An 18753-nucleotide genomic window follows, 5' to 3' on the forward strand; every position below is an offset into this window, starting at 1 on the left:
AAAACATATTAAGAGGATGGATGTCCACGCTGATGACCGTTTATAATAGCTTCCAGTTGCAGATTACGAAGTCGATATTATAAAAAGGGCCAAATACCATTTTTACCCCTTAAATGTATAACATGTACACTGCGCAACTGTACACCTACTCTATCTTAAAAAAACTCGTCCAACGATAAAATAATTGAGCCAGCGTTACCACAATAAACCCTTCCATCTTACCAAAAAAAAAAAAAAAAAATCTCCACCCCACTCTGAAAAAGCTGACGATCATCTAATGAACCTCGGAACGTCCGTTCGGGACAGAGTTCGATGCAGAAAACCCCGGCAGGACTGCACATCTCTGCAGTGCAGCTCCCCGGCTAAGTGCCAGGAAAAACCCCCCTTCGCCGCTCCTTGTTGTACACTTGCCAAATCTATGTACGGTCGCGTCCACAAACTCAAACGATTTTTTTTTCCTCCCTCCTTCTTCACCATCAGGAGAAAAGATGCTCCTTTATCTCCTTCCCATTTCTTCGGCTCCTTGGTCGAGGGGGGAAGTCGCGAGGGGTGCTCACTGTGTGCGACTCCGCGCCTGCATGTGTGGGTTTTTGATCGCATTCGATCAGCTCGATATAATTTCATTGTTTTTGAAAGCGATAGGAGGTTCTTTTTTAAAGCTGAGAAAGGGAGAGATTTGGGGGCTGAGAGTTAAAAAGACGGTTTGGTCAGTTGAGGTTGTTGTTACTTTCCGTGACTTGTGCCAAGAGAGAGCTTTTGCTAGGGTATCAGTAAGGTCATCTGATCTTTTTCGCTCGCTTTTGTCATTTGAAGTATTCTTTTAATACCGAATATATTTTTTACTCCCCGCGGAAAATTGTGACGCAAGTTGTCCACATTAAGCCACGTGACTTTTGGATCTGAAATCGCGTGTCTTATTGGTTCATAGAAAATCTGCAATTGGATAAGTGAAGTTCTTGTAATTTTTAATTATGCGTGTAAAGAAAATTGTATCTTACTTTTCTTTACATCGTACTTTTTTTTTTAATTTTTGGACTAACTTAGTATGGTACATGTTTTTATTTTGGTGAAAATAGTAGCATCAGAAATTCAGGTTTAATGCTCATTTCTATTACTGAGCTATTTATTCATGAATGATATGGAATTTAGTAATGAAATTTTTCTTACAAATTTTAACTCTCCTTGTAGAGAAAAATTGACATGAATAATATAAAACTATAAAGTACTTACTAACTGTAATAAAATTGTAATTTTAGACACAATGAAATATTTAAATATAACTTTTATTAGGTTAACTTCTTTTACGTATGTATCTTTTGAAATTTTCTTTTAATACAAAACCTATTTTTACCTTGGAAAAGTCATAAGGTAAATCGCACACATTTTAGTCAATGACTAATAGCCAGCATTTTAGACACGTGACCAATGGTTCATTTCAAGCATTCAGTCACCTGATTTATGATTAATTGCACAAATTTTAGTCACTTAACGTATCTAATAGCATGCATTTTACTCACGTGACTTATAGGGTAAAATTTTGGTTCACGAAAGAAAGGCAACTGAATAATACTTGACTCATGAGATCTTCATATGAAACAAAGTAATCCAAGTACAAAGTTAGTTGTTGATTATACTGATAATAGTGTCTGTAATGATCCAACAATGCATTATTTTTAATTTAATATTTATTATTTTTTTTCTCTTAACAGCATTTAGAGCTTAAATTAGGCTCGGAATATTTCTTTATATATTCTAGACTAGAATCTTACGGGTCTACATACACACCACCGAGAACTTTCTCCCCTCAATTTTTTAGGTAGTATACTAGTATAATATGGAGCGTTTTGCGATCATTTGTATAATAAAGATATCCAGCTTTCAATTTTTGGGTCTATTCCTTTACACCGACTGGATCCATAATTTAATACAGAGCACTTGTGTTGGGAACAAAAAAGCATGCTATATTTTTTCAGAGTAAATCTTTGCGTTTTCGAGATATCGAATTTTGATACTCCCCAGTATACAAACCATTAAAAAAATCTCAATATACAAACTAACAATAAAAGCATTATTTTTAAGGGTGTGTCATTTATTAATTCATTGTAAACTGTGATTATAACAAAAAAAAAGACTTTTGGATATGTTTTATACTTTTTCGTATACAAAATACAGAGAAATTATTGAAATCATCAAAAACTTTGAACTCGATATTTTGACGAATCTCCACGTTTTAGACCACCCACAGATCAAAGAACATTTTTGGAAACTATCCCTTAGCCCGTCTGTCTATGACAAAGATAATTCAAAAATATTTTGAGCTAAGTGAATGAAATTTGGTATACCACCTTTACTTCAAATTGCAGATTTTCCCCAAATTTTGTGCAGGTGTCGTCCTTGTCATCTGACAGCGGTTCAAAATGACGAGGTCCGTCGCGAAATAGCCCTAATGTTGCTTTAAAACTGGACGTTAATATGTCTAAACTAATCTCAAATTTTGTGCAAAATCCGTTCAGGTAAAATCTGTCTGATGGACTGTTGGAATATAAATGAACTCGGTAACTGCAAAACTAAGAGAGCTGTATGGATAAAATTAGGTGCACAGTTTTCAATAAATCCCCTGTAGGCACCTATCAAATTTAGAGCCAGATATAATAAGGCGTTAATTTACTGTCTATATTTTCAAAAATATATAAATGCAATAGCTTAAAAAAACAGAAGCTTAAATATATCAAATTTGTTGTGTGATCTAGTGACTACAAGTGCAGTTCTTGGACATTTTTTTAAATTTCAATTGGTTGACAAAAACACGTCTAAAATACAAATTCAAATTTCGAATATTTTTAACCGCATGTCAAGCATTAATAACCAAAAAATTTGCCAATGAACTTGCGATAGATTCAGTAAAAATGCTAAAGTCAATTCTGAATTCGTTAATTCTAATTGAAAAATGAATATTCCTCAATCTATGCGTCTACTTCAAGGCCGCGGTGGTGTGGTGGTACGATCTGAAGACCCGATTCCACCGAAGAACGTCTTGTAAGTGGGTGTAGTGCACGTTAAATCCGTTGATCCAAATTTAGCTAAGCATGATTGTGCCTGTGTGGTATGCGTCCATCAACATTTTAATAGTTATTTTGCTTATGAACAGCTTATATGGTGAATAGTCGCTCATTGACTTAATAATTCATGTAGCTTAATAATTCATTGACTTAATAATTCATGTGGCTTAATAATTCATGTGGAATCCAAAAACATCTCAGTTTTCTAGTCTGTCAATTGAGTCAATGCAAGATATTTGCAAAACAAAGGCATTGTTTTATTAGACATCAGAGCAAAAAAAAAAAATTCTAAGCATAACATGTTCATCGCATTATATCGTCATTACAAATAAAACCAGCAGAAATGGTCTTAACGAAACATTCTCGGAACATATACTTTCAAATAAAGATGGTTCCCCACTCTACCTGTTAAAAGATTATGGATTTTGAGTAAAGCACTGAATTCTATGAGTGCTCAAATTTTTATTTTCAGAGTCCCGCACACGATTGTTTGTGGGATTGTTTGTGTTCGTAAAATAGTGAAGAAACAGGCATTTTATATGTCTTTTTCTTATTAGTTGAAACCAAACTTTCACACGGAACTACAATTTTAGTAACGGGATCATATACCAAATTTCACTTATCGAAGTTGTTGTGTTTTTTCAGTTCCAGGTTTACAGATGGGCTATTAACCCATTGACGATATTTGTTCAAAATTTGATATGAATCTGCAATTTAGATGTCATAAGCGGAGTTCTAAATTTTATCCAACAATCACTTTATGTTTTGTAGTTACTGTCTTACTTCTATTCATATAAATTGGACAAAAAAAAAAAAAAAAAACCTTCTTCTTTACGAATTTCATTCAAAATTTAGTATAAATCCTCAATTTTGGTGTAAGAAAAACTAAACCAGAGAGTCAAAGAGGCATAATTCAGAAAATTCCTCTCGCCAAGCTGGAAGACAAAGCCAATTCAAACTTCCACACATGTGAATTACTATCTGGCAACATAAATTGTTGATATTGGAGAAAGTTGAAATTAGGTCTTGAAAAATCACTTTTTGACCCCAAACTTTTAAGATATTGAAGTTATCGAAAAACTTTAAATACAAAAGTTGTTCTTCGTAATTTGTCACTAATTTGGCTAACTAGATTTGTTTTTCTATCCTCAATATTAAAATAGTTACAGCGAAATGAAATTCCAACCCCCTCCTTCATTTCCACCCTTTTTGAACTAGATGGGCCATTTACGAACTCATCCGAGATTTTGCATTTCTCAGTTAAAATCCAAATATTTATGATCTTTTAAAAGAAAGATTGTTTTGAATTCTAGGGACCATGATCGGGGAAGATCTGCAGAAATTTTTCCAAAGTCTTGTCATGAGAACCTTTGCAATAAGTAGTCTTCCTATAGGAATCTACCTAAAATGTTCTTTTAAGGAGGTCTGAAATGTGAAAATACATTAAAATCTTGAGATTGAATTTTTTATTACAATGTTTTCTCTTTGATATATTTCGTATATGAAAAAGTAAAAATACCAAACATTTACCATGCCTAAATTAGAGGAAGCATTCTCTAATTTTTTTTTTTTTATAATAATCACGAGAGTATCTAGTATTACGTTATAACATTTTCCAAATCAGCGTAATCTCAAAATATGTTTGATACATGGGTCAACTGACTTAATACATTTCTCTCAAAAATATGCAATTTTTCTTCTTATTTTATTCACATAATACTTGGCAATAAATATTGACTTCAAAAAGATTAAGTAAAGCTCTTCTGAGTTGTTTTATACATACAGAAAAATAGTGCACCTCATTTTAATTTATTCTGATAAAATTAAGCTTGATTGAACTGATAGATAAAAGAATTATCAGGAATATTTTCAACAAACTGATACGTAAATAATTATATTGTTGTAAGGAAAGAAACATTCTGTGACTTGCCTTTCATTTTCTCCCGGCATTAGTTGCTTTATTGTTTTCAAAGTCACTGTGGCTTATGGTAAAATCCTGCCTTTGTTAAAGAACAATCGCGAGTTCAAGGCTTGAAGATCTTCTACTAAACAAAATGTAGAATGGTTAGAATTAAAAGACTGCGATTCAGACGTCAAATAATTATATTTCCTTCCCTTTTAATTGTGACTTAAAAGAGTCTCTAACAACTGCGAAATCAAATTTGAAAGATTTTTTTAATTAAATTATCAAGTATTATTTTTAAAAATTGAATTATTAAATTCATTGAAATTATTAATGTTTTATAGAAAGCTATGTATTCATATGACTGCTATAGTGTAGTTGACCCTTAAATTCCTAATTTTAGAATATTTTTTTTAAATTTTCATTTTTAAAATAAATTATTAAAAATAATTCTTTAAAAATTATAGTTTGTTTCATATAAGGTTTTGAGCTAGGAAACAACTTGTTACAAATCGGCGACACAGAACTTTGAGTAAATAAATTTGTAAAATGAATATAAACTTAATTAAGTAAAGAATATAAATTTAAATGTCAAACTTTTTAGTTGGCATCCTGCTGTCCTGCTCTCTGAATATTATTCAGCATGATAGTTAAAAAATGAAGAGAACTATATATATAAAATTTGGTGCTCAGATTTAACTGAAACGCAATATATGTATCAAATTTGGAAACAAATCTGTCAAAGGACTCAGTATGTGGATCTTTACTTTTATATGCATATAAACATGATAATTCGAATACAAACTAACTTTAGTAAATGAAATTTGCTTCCTGGATTTAACATTTAAATTATTAATATTGTGAAATTTAAACCAAATCTGTGACGATGTGTGAACCGTCTGTCGGTCTGTGCATCACAAGCCTTTAAACGCAAATACACAAAGACATAAATGCTTGAAATTTGATACGATTACAATTGTAATTCTACATCGAATGGTGGCTTCAATCTGTCGAAAAAGGGCATCAAAAACACACAATCGATATTTTGGTGCTTTTTCACGTAATGAATCGCCAAAGATCTCGCACTAGTACGCTCCTTCGTAGCTATCGTTTGTCAATGGTAAAAGGTCAATAATGCAAAAGTACATTTATTAGAGGGTATGCTAGAAAATTTTGAAGATATCAGCCTAGTAATGGATACAAGATGCTAACATATCCCAAGACTACATATGGTGAAGCTTTAGTTGTGTCGGGATTTTAATCTACAGATGTCATGGCCATCTAGTGAAGCTATTTTCTGAAGCTAAAGTCTTACTATGATTCTACATGGGTATGTACATATGGACATACATACATACATATGATTCCACATGGATATGTACATATGGGCATACATACATACATACATATGATTCTACATGGGTATGTACATATGGGCATACATACATATATACATATGATTCTACATGGGTATGTACATATGGGCATACATACATATATACATATGATTCTACATGGGTATGTACATATGGGCATACATACATATATACATATGATTCTACATGGGTATGTACATATGGGCATACATACATATATACATATGATTCTACATGGGTATGTACATATGGGCATACATACATATATACATATGATTCTACATGGGTATGTACATATGGGCATACATACATATATACATATGATTCTACATGGGTATGTACATATGGGCATACATACATATATACATATGATTCTACATGGGTATGTACATATGGGCATACATACATATATACATATGATTCTACATGGGTATGTACATATGGACATACGTACTCAGGGAAATCTGATTCTACATGGGTATGTACATATGGACATACGTACTCAGGGAAATCTGATTCTACATGGGTATGTACATATGGGCATACGTACTCAGGGAAATCTGATTCTACATGGGTATGTACATATGGGCATACGTACTCAGGGAAATCTGATTCTACATGGGTATGTACATATGGGCATACATACATATATACATATGATTCTACATGGGTATGTACATATGGACATACGTACTCAGGGAAATCTGATTCTACATGGGTATGTATATATGGACATACGTACTCAGGGAAATCTGAAACACAGAAATTTATTATCATGTAAGAACATGATGTTGTTTTGATTGGAGGGTTTTGAAGCTCGAAATCGCGTAAGTAATCAATAAAGCATATATCGCAATTTTCATCATAATCTTTTAATCGCATTTATTTTTTACCTTCTTCTACCAGTATTGCATTATTATTACGCATGCTCCTTTGAAAGCAGATGCTTTTTTAAAAGGTTGACCTGCTTTTACCAGCATTGTTTTATTATGACGTATGCTCCTTTGACAGCAGGTGCGTTTTTAAAAGGTTGACATGGAACTATGACATCATAGCTGTTACTTTCATGGAATGTAAGTTTTTTCGGAGGAAATTAAATAATTTAATTTTTATAATATGTTCAAGAAAATTCCACTCGCGTTTAATAACAGTTTTGATAAAAGTATTTTCTCTTCCCCCCCCCCAAAGGGGAAATATCACTTCATTCATTCTTAAGTGGGAAAAATTGAAGGATTTGACTCATGTTCTAGGATTAATCCATTATGAAACTGTTTTATGATCTCAGAAATTAGAAAATAGCAGTTTGTGTTTGCAAAAATATTGTTTTCATAAAAATTCTATATAAATTAATATTTTAAAAATTTATTGGTAAATAATTTATCATTTAGAAATTGCATTGCGACTGAAAGGCTCGTTACTCAGCTTTCAAACGTGGCATTCCTTTTTCTGAGAACATGATGTTGCTTTGATTAGGGGGTTTTGAAGCTCGAAATCGCGTAGTCAATGAATAAAGCATAAATGGCAATTTTCATTTTCAATTTTTTCTTTGCTGGAAAAAACGTTTTGGAGCTCTCGCAAACCGGTTTAAACTGGTTAATGGCTTAAATTAAGACAAATAATGTCTTAAAAATAATAATATTCTCACATGACAACTTGAAATTTGCAATAGTAGATTTCATTTTTTAATTTTTTTCTAAATTTTAGACTGTATTTATTTTGGCAATAATAGTTGTTTTTCTAAGTGTACTTCCTATTATTCCAGTTCTTAACAACTTATAATAAAACTGAAATAACTTGAATTACCTATAGGTATTAATACTAATCATATTTATTCTACGAAATTTTGCGACAGAAGAAAGCAACCAGGTATCGTATAGGGTCATTAATAACTTGGCAATATGCAGATATTTCTAAATTATGCATCATAATGTACTTTACTGAAGTTTTTTTCTTATTTAAAATGCAAACTTTTTATGTTATAAAACTGATTAAAAGGAATTTGAATTCCTACTTCACTGAAGATCTACTTTATATATCGGTTTAGGCGTGTGCGTAAATCATTGAAGTGGAGTAACCATTAATTGATATGGCATTGAAAAGGGGAAATATCCATTGGTGTATCTATCCTCTTGGTCATCTGGCCACTCTTTAAATGTCTTATGCTTCAAAAGATATCCAATATACATTCTATGCATTCCCAAATAATTTTTCGGTGAGTCAAAACTGATTATTCATTGAAGTAAATTTAAACACAAAAATGGACGTAAATGATACATTTTTTAGAGTTAAATTTCTCTAAGCGATACTTTTTAAGTAACACAAAAAAAAAGTAACTAACAATCGAACATTTCTACAAAGAAATTTCTCAACACTCAGGAAACGGCATCCATACTTCACATAAAAAACCCTCATCTTCATGATCAAATCTTTGCAACTACTCGATATTTCAATAAAATGCGATTGTAAAAAAAGAATCCTCCCTAGGGGATGGGAGAGCCTATTTTTAGCTCTCGCAAAATCTCGTGACCAAACAGAAATAATAAAAAAATGGAAATATTTTATTAAACGCCATTATGCTTTTTTTTATTTCATTTTTGTTTCTGCCTTCGAGGCATCTATATTTAGAGTCCGTGACGTCATTCCGATATGAAACATTTTAGCCAAGGAATATTATTTGGCGTGCGTTTTTATGGCGCATTAAATGGTCAGATTCATTACTGTACTCAACCCTCGCCAACTCGCCTATAATGGAACAATAGATTGATGATGAAATGAATATTGATATGAGGTATTCCACAGGGAGTGGAACCCGTAACGGTTCTTTTTCCCCGCGTACTGTTTTATTCTGGGTGAGTCTGGAAGAAACCCTCTATTAAAGTCTGTCTCAATGATTTCATGTGGCATTACAGAGACTACGCATTATTTGATTTCATAAATGAAATGTTATACTGGTAACCTCCCCTCTAACTGTATTATAAGGAGTATTATTAAAACTACTGCAAATGGTCTCCCCGAAACTTTCTTGCATACTCTCTAATAAAGGTGAATTTGTGTTTTTGGCGCATTTTTCTCAGTGGACTGGAACCCTATTTTGATAGAAGTGCAATTGTACTCAAAATCGCATGCCATATTTGATGTATTTAAGGCATTTTGAGTTATCACATTTGCATGCTTCTGAACGTACAGACAGACAGACTGACAGACGTTGAACTCCTTGTTGGATTTGGTGCAAAATTTGACAGTTATCTACACTATGGATATCTAAATCTGTGTATCGAATTTTATTCCTTTCGCTCTCCTCGTTTTGTATTTGTTGTGTTAGCTTAAATTCGAACGGCCGATTCTGAAAGCGCGTCTAGTTCAGCCTCTATTTCGTTTCAAGTTCTGGGGAAAATGCTTAGCAAAACGGACGCTAATGTCTTATCCGACAAAACAGCATCGCGGGAAGTATGAATTCCTTATCCTTCTGCTGTCAAAACACGTCTCCACGCCTGAAATGGCTGGTATGATATTATGTTACTAATTACTTCAGTTGTGTGCCTTAGACATTGACCTATACTACACTCATGTCCAAAATTAAGGTCACAAACATAAAATCTGCGAAAAATGAAAAACTATTCACTGTGTTGCCACGAAATTTGGCACAGAGGTACACTACAATGGAAGAAAGAACATAGACACATAACAGCATGGAAAAGATTTTTATTGGGAATTAAGAAACAGGATATATCAAAAAGTGTTACATTATGAATCAGAGATACAGCATTTATCTCGGGAACAGTCTGTCTAATATGGAGTGTGACCATTGTGCACTGCTATACAGGCTTCACAACGAGCTTTCATACTGTTTATGAGGGTGTCCATAAATGCTTGGGGCAACAAAGCCCATTCTCCCAAAAGCGCGGCTTTTAACTCTTGGAGGGTATTAGGAAGGGGGTTACGCTGTGCACTGACTCTTCCTAGACCATCCCAAACATGTTCAATAGGATGGAGATCCGGAGACCTCGAGGGTCTGTCCATACGTCGAATATCCTCTTCCTCAAGAAAATCATCAACGATCTGGGCTCTGTGTGGACGCGCGTTATCGTCCATAAACGTGAAGTCTGGACCAAAATCGCCCCGGAACAACCTCACATAATCTTCAAGGATCTCATCCCTATAACGATGTGCATTGACAGTACCCGCATCGAGGACGTGCAGTGGTGTACGACTGTCCAACATTATGCCACGCCAGACAAGGATTCCTCTGCCACCAAATGTGTCGATTTCTTTTACTAGGAGAGATGAGAGCGAGGAACTCGCTCTCTCCAGACAAAGATTCGACGAGTGTCACTCTGTGATGTAAATCTCGACTCATCACTAAAAAGAACACGCCCCCATTCTTGCTGTGCCCAAGTTTGATGTGTTCAGCACCACAACAACCGGACTTTTCTGTTGAATGCAGTCAAAGGGACGCACTCAACTGGTCACCGGGCATAAAGGGATCACTCTGCTAGACATCTGTATACTGTTTGTCTGGAAATTCTTATTCCAGACGCAGCAGCAAGGTCACGAGCATGTTTGGGAACTGTTGTCAGCCTATGCCGTCGTGCGCTTAGTGCCAAATAGCGATCCTGTGCAGGCGTCGTTGCTCTGTGACGGCCTTGGCCGGCCTTCCTGGTTACAGTACCACTTGTTTGGAATTGATTCCACAACCTGGATACCACTTTCGGTGCCACCTGTAACTATCGAGCCACCTCCGCTTGAGATTACCCAGCTTCAAGCCTGCCAACGGCTCTCCATCTCAAGGAATCGTCTAAACGATTATGAGAACTCATTCTCACTGGAAACAGTTTAAATGTTTTGTTTTAATGCAATATTCATAAAATTGCAGGCAAAAATCCTAGATGCCTAAACGGTCTAATTTCAGTAGATCCTCAAAAACTAATGCTAAACCACATTTTTTCCCACAACAAAGGTTAATATCGTGTTACCGGTCCTTCACAATATATAAAATATAATTTGTTTAAATTTTACTGGTAGCCATTTAGAATTACTTTGAAAAACATTTTTGTGACCTTAATTTTGGACATGAGTGTAGATCCTCATATGCATTGGAGTTTATGTGGAATCGGATTTCGCCTCCCAATCTCAAACCAAGCTACTTTTACTTTTGGTGTTTCATTGGAAACTCTAGTTCGAAAAGTTAAAATTATCTATAAAAAAATAGAAAGGGAAAGAAAATGTAGAAAAGTTCTTTTTTATTCTTCGAATAACAATATTCAGACATATCTTATTAAGTTCAGTGTGGGTATATTTACAAAATTTTACATGCGACATAGTAAAAAGGGGAATTTTATATTTCATTAATGCGGGGAAGTTGATTTCCTAAAAACGATAATGAACTACAAGTTGCTGAGGTATTCCAAGCCGTTATCCTAGACACTAACAGACTCATTTTGGAATTTAAACCTTTTTTTTTCAAATAGGTTTTTAATTTATTATTCCTTTTCGTTAATTTGACTTGTTTCATCTTTGTGAAAATGGAATTTTGGTTGATTTTTCGCTCGTTTCTAGGCGTTCTAAATATTAGTAATCTTGCACACCTGTGTATTCTTTATGACAATACATTATTTGAATATTTAGAAAACTTTATTATAAGATGATCGATCGATTGATTAAATTAAATTTTGTTTTCTATGCTAGCAGCATCATTTATAAATGAAATTAAAAAAATATTGATTATTGGAGTTTTAAGATTTTATAATTTTAATCGAATGAATAATACAATAAATTAAAGAGTAAAATCTTGAAAATAATTTTAACTTTTTAGCACATTAATTAACACCTGTTTTTACCATTTTTTTTATTTGGATTTTTAATCTATTTTTAACTTCTTTTCTGATGAGACAGATAACTATAACTTAGAAATGGAATAAATTTAACACCCCTTGATGGCAATGGACTATTTTATTTATGGAGAATTTAATTATTACTTAATCAATCAATCAATATAATTTATTATTTTTATTTTATGGAAATGACTTACCCAATGAGGAATTTAAGAAATAGAATTTCACAATTCCATAATATTTATAAAAAAGAATTATACATTTAAAATTTTAAAACATAATTTTTTGTATATATATTCCCTTTTTTCGTTGCCTTGTTTCATATCCTACTACCATATATTATTACTATGGAAATGAAGTATAAATTTTATAGAGATATCGGACTGCAAGTACCAATTGATGTGATCTCGACTTTAATGACAGAAGGTTTCAGATTCGAAACACGATTCCATTATGCGGGCTGCTACATCTTTTCAGGGTGGAAACATGGTTCGTCGGGTATGAGGGCTGATGCAACTTAATTCTAACGTCGTGAGACAAACTTCTTTCCGTTGATGTGGTGTGGAACTTTGAAGAGAGAGGTACAAATTCAGGTGCCGTCCTCGTCATCTGATAGGGATTCAAGATTATGAGGTCCGTCCCAGAAAAATCCTGAAATGTGGCTTCAAACGGAACGTTAATAAAATTTAATTAAATTATCAAGATAAGCACATCTGGAAGCTAAAAAGCTACCATAAACTCCAAAATCTATGAAATATTACCTGTTAGGTGATTAGTGGTCAACGGATTAGTTCCACAAGAGAAGCAAAGTTCCAGTGATCTTTGGAACCATCAATTCATAATATCAAAATTTACTAGTATTAATGGTCTGTTCTTCAAACATGCGACTGATATTTTGGTACTGATTTCATAATTTTGAGCTACAATCTGATGACGCGAATGACGTTTGTCTTGATTACCTCTTTTTTTAAATTTCCACGCCACACTATCGGGAGGACGTTTGATCTATAACGTCAAATTTAATTTGCACTAGGCTCACATACACGGCGTATCTTATAACGGCACTGAGTTTCGAATTTAAAACACTACCACGAGGCCACCGGGGCAACGTAAGATAACAGACCTCTTGTTTCAGCGTCTGCATGGCCCGTCAGGAAAGGGTTAATATATGCTTTCCTCTTGCGCGAGTCTAAAAACCGCATTACGCAGAACAATAGAAAGAGTACCTAAAGTTTTACTTAAAACTGTGTCAAGTTGGCTTTCTTTGTGCTGTTGCCATTAATTATACAACCTCTCCAAACGCATTCGAATGATTTTTTTTGAAACCGTGATCGACTTTTGGAACTGCTTCAAATATTCGAATCCAGAAATGCTACGTTTGATATTCGGCGAAGGGTTCCAAGTTCTAGGTTGTTGGAAGCAGTCGTTCTCCCCAAGGTGTTGGCGATGGTTTGGGTTCACTCCGGCAGAAGTACTCGAGGACCGAACACCGTGAAGCTCCGGGCTTCAGTAGAATATGTGGGATTAGGATTTGGATGATTTTCATGCTTACCCATAGCTCCCTAAACAAAGAGAGAAAAGACAGAGAAAAGAAGTAAGGTTACTGCTCTTGGTACTTTATGATCATGGACGGTTATTTTCAAATTTTTTAAAGAAAAAATATTTTAGCCTATTTTGTTTCTTTGGGATTGCATATTATTTTCCATTAATGTTTAACACGCTTGATGTCATAGTTTGCAATTGTGATTTGGATTTTTATATTCGATGACCCTCTGTTTCCTATTTTTGTAAATTTAGCACAGAATGAGCCATCTAATTTAATAGCAGGAGTGAATCACGGGCGAATCATTTGGCATCAAACATGTTAAGCGTGTTTATTTTCTATAATGCTCTTTATAGTTTTAAAGCTTGTGATTATGTTCGAGAAGAATTTTAAAAAATGATATGCAAAACTGAGAAAAATATGTATTTTATAAAATAGATTAAAAAAACAACTGTGAAGCAAAAGTGTATTAAGGAATGTGTTAATTTAAATTAATGTGTTTTTATCTATAATTATTTTTTTCCTTTTCGTTTGAGATTGTATGTTATTTTCCATAGAGGTTTAACACTCTCGATGCCCTGTTTTGCAACTGTGACTTGGATATTTTCCTATCTAATTACCCTGACCCGTTATTTCCTAAATTGTAACTTTAATACGAATGAACCCTGTAATTAGACAGTGTGAACAAATTATATAGCAGTTGTGAATCGCAGACAAGTCATTTGGCATCAAACGTGTCTAGCTTATTTATTTTCTGTAGTGCTCTTTATAGTTTTAAAGCATGTTACAACATTCGAGAGGAATTTTTTGGAACGTAATATACAAAATTGAAAAATGTATATTTTTAAAAATCGATTTTCGAAACATCTGTCAAATAAAAATGTGCCAGTAAAAAGAAATTTTTTTAAAAATTTTGTGGAATATTCTTTTATTTGTATTTATTTTCTACTTTGCTTTCATTATTTTAATATTTATTGTTATTTATTTATATATTTCTTGAAATATGAATATATAGTAAAATCGTTCTAGTTCTGAAGCTTATTAGATGAAATGTTCAAAATTTCTTTGATTAGAAATATATTACTTAGTTATTGAACAAAAAAAAGCTGTATTTATCTTAAAATACTTGGACTAGAAGTGATAAATAACATCAAATTTTCGATTTTTGTCGCATTTTGAAGCCTCAATTGCAACCCTTGCAAATTTTTTTTGAATAAAAAGATTGATTATTTTGTAGTTCAAGAACTGTAGAAGAAATAGAGAAGTTATCATTCCAAGTTTTAAAAGAAGATATGCATTAGATTTTAATTTGACTTTTTTTTTGTAGGAAAATATTAGCAGAACATAGAATTTCAGAAAATAGTATCCAAAGTTATAGAATGACAATGTAAAATGAACTATCCAAATATCAAAGTTGTTATAAATTCTCAATGAAAATTTAGACACAAAATTCATACTATTTTATAAAGAATTTTTTTAAAAAAACTAAGAATAGTAAAAAAAAATCGATATTTTTGCCAAAAACTGCTTTTCTAACTTTGTCACGTATGCTAATGTTTGTTACAAAATATTTTTATAAAATATAAACAATTACATATAAAGCAGAACATTTTAAGCATTATTCATAATCGATTAATAAAATTTTTATCATGAGATCTACTGTTTCCAAATAGTTTTACAATTTTTATAATTTTCAGTTCGATTTCGATATCGATTCTTTTTACTTTTTTTTCCTTTGTGTTTCAACTATTTCTTATACCGATTCTGAATTTCGATTTTAAATATTTGTTTGAACTGTGCCTTTATCAAATAACTCAATTTTAAATAATTAACGGAGAATTTTTAATGTCGTTACGAAAGCAAGTAAGCGTTTAATTATCAAAAAAAAAGAAAATTCTAAAAAAACCATTGCTTTTTTGCTTTTTGAAATGTAACAAATGCAAGAGACTTTTTTTTTTTATGAAATGCTTTTTTTTTTTTTTTTGTAGCTTTGATTTTTTTTTTTTTTTTTTTTTTTTAATCTTGTTATGTATTTTAATTTTGACTACTTAGAAAAAGGTTTTTAAACAGTATTCAGAAAAACACAAAATCAGTTGAATGGTTTTAAAAATAATTACCTAGAAGTATTCTGAAAAACCAAATGAAATTTTGTTGATTTAAATAACAAATGTTGAACAATGATCATAATCGACGAATAGAATCTTATCTGAACAAAAGTTTCCAAATTCGCTTTTACTTATTTTAGTCATTTTTTCCCAATGTAATGGCTCTTTCTTTACCGATATTCCAACTTATTTCTGCTTTTTGTTTATTCGAAATTTTTTTAATTATATGGGTCTATATTACAGCAGCGTAATTTTAATAAATACTGAAATTTCAAATGTCTTTTATTTTTCATCCCTTTCTTACATTATTTGATTTTCTTTTCTGTTGTATTTTTTCATCTTAAAATGTTAAATAGCTCATTCTTAAAAATTCGAAATTCGATTGCATATTTTTTTATATTTGTAATAGGCATAAAGGATATAAGAGAACAGAGAACAATTTATCAATTTTGTTAGCTTTTATTAAGAAAGTAGCTTTTTTTAAAAAATATTTTTTTTCAATTGTCTCCGTCCTTTTTTTCATGGATTATAAGATATATTTTGCTCATGAAGAATATATAGAAAATCAATATTTAGAGGTATTTACAAACTAGCTGTTCAAGCCTCTAACGAAAGCTATGAAATAATTCAATGATGACTTCATATATTTTCCATAACATTGGCGGGAATTATGAATGAATTCTAAAAGTGCCGTCCCTTCCTTATAAGGCACGTCCTGTCATAGGTGAAATGTAGTAAATCCCATATCATTATTATACTCATTGGGAGGGGAGGGGAGGGGGTTGCGGAAAACAACCATCGCACCGGAAGCTTTCCATACTTTTACCTGAGGTGGTCCACAATACATAATTTACATTTTGTTGTAAATTTGAGTTAAAATAGAAAAATAACTGAAATTCAAGTGTACATTATTTTTGAACAATATGATATCGGTATATAAGTATATAAACATACGAAATCCGTTTAACCCTTAAATGCATATTGTTGCCAATTGTTTACAGTTCCAGTTAATTTTATTCAAGCCCGTTGATAAACATAAACAATAAATCATGTATGAAAGGAAAAAGTTGACATTACTTTTGACGGAAAAGTTATATCGTTTTTTTTTCCTCGTAACATTTGAATGTGGTGGATGACGAAGTTAAGTTCACCTGAAGAGATAGTTTATACTTTCGAGTTTCCTATAAAGGAGTGATTTATCTAATAATTAAAAATAAATTACTTCTTATCTGTTGTCAGGTAAGCTATCAATGTTTGATATTTTATTTGAAAATTATATTGGGTATTAGCTAGATTTATGAGAAATACTGTATGTTGTCAAATGTCTGCATATAACTTTTTTCAAACTAAATATACCATATCATTACCTGGATTTTTTAAAATTTATTTTTTCCTATAACAAACGATTATTTTTAATTTAAAACAAGGAGGTTTAAAAGATTTAAATCTGATGCCAATTTTTATAGATCAACTATACTTCTTATTATATGGTTTATATTATATTATTAACCAGCATATAAAATATGAAAGACCTAAAATGAAAAAAAAAGTCATGAAAATATGTGAGAAAAAAATCGTTTGCAACAATTGTAAAACAAAATAATTGGTCAAGGATAATTCAATGTAAATTATTTTAGAATTTCTGACAACTTTAAAAAAAAATCGCTGATTAATCTTCTATACTTATAATAAAGCTCAATGTGTGTGTGTGTGTGTGTGTGTGTGTTGGCGCTCTACAGGCCAGGTCATTTGACATACAGCTATCAAATTTGGTACATGGATACCTTAGAGGTCGGGAATGTGCACCTGGGGTCCCTTTTTTTGAAATTTTAATTAGAATTTTAATTATTAATTAAAAACTAACTTTCCCGCCAAAAAAATCTTCCATTTTCCCCACCGCCAAATAAGTAAGGCATCAGTAGTTTTTTTCTCCCAACAGTAATGAGGCTAGGGTTAACAGTTTTCGACGGATTATTTCAAACGATTCTGTTTATTTTCTTAATGTTTTATGCATTTAAAATTAAACATTGTTAATTAATCCATGTTTCAGATTCATTCTGAAGTACTTTTGAATTAAAATAACACAGAATAAAGGAAATTAAAAATGTCTAATCTGCATAGCGTTACCCCAACTGGAGTAGAAAAATTTACGCATTTGCGTTAACGTAACTGGCGAAGAAAATCCACGCATGCGCATTGTTCTGATTGTTGGCATGACAACCAACGGACGATTTAAATTATTTTTAGGTTAGTTGCATGCTTTTGTAAGTAAAATGTATTTATGTTAGTTATATATTTTTTGTATATGCTTATAGTTTTAAGTACATCGTTTTTTAAGTAGTTTTTTTTAAACCTCTTTTCGACCGATTATTTTAAACGATTCATTTTATTTTCTTAGTGTTTGATGCATTTAAAATGAAACATTGTTAATGAATCGATCTGCTCATGATGAATCTAAGAAAATTTTGTTGACAAATTCTTGAGATATTACTTAAATTAAGAAATATATTCTTTAGTGCCCATAAAGTTTAAACGCTCAGTGACTCTATTATCAGTAATCATATTATTAAAAAAAATGCTTTGTTTCAGTAAAAAATATTATTATATTAATGGCAGATTAATCATTTACACTTTAATTTAAAGCATAATTTCTACGAGGGGTAACAGAAAATTAGAGAGATACATATCACGCTATAACTGAAGGCCTTTATAATATTATGAGTGAATTATATGACTATCAAAATTTGAAGTTTTAAAATATTTTGCTGAAGAATCTATTAAAGTTGGAATTGCGTAAAATATTGAATGGTACGACTGGAGTTTTATCCCCTGCTTGGCGAAATTTTTAAAAATCGCAAACAACGGCCTTGCGAAATGTTCAAAAGCAAAGAAGCAGATGTTCAATTATAGTGCATAATAAAGATTGCCAGTTTTGG

At 32.0% G+C, this 18753-nt stretch overlaps 1 protein-coding gene across 4 annotated transcripts in view; it reads left to right on the forward strand.

The window, feature by feature from the left end:
• LOC129971170 (potassium voltage-gated channel protein Shaker-like) overlaps positions 1-18753 on the forward strand; it is a 424803-nt gene that overhangs the window by 193154 nt on the left and 212896 nt on the right. Inside the window, exon 1 of one of the 4 annotated variants that reach the window (XM_056084702.1) lies at positions 13620-13763. The exons of the other annotated variants lie outside the window; for them this stretch is intronic. Coding sequence (XP_055940677.1) covers positions 13705-13763 — 59 coding nt within the window. The 5' untranslated portion in view covers positions 13620-13704. Of the gene's footprint in view, positions 1-13619; positions 13764-18753 lie in introns of those variants that run through there. 4 annotated transcript variants of the gene reach the window in all.

Source organism: Argiope bruennichi, chromosome 6 (genome assembly GCF_947563725.1).
Source record: "Argiope bruennichi chromosome 6, qqArgBrue1.1, whole genome shotgun sequence".
In the NCBI taxonomy this organism is placed as follows: domain Eukaryota; kingdom Metazoa; phylum Arthropoda; class Arachnida; order Araneae; family Araneidae; genus Argiope; species Argiope bruennichi.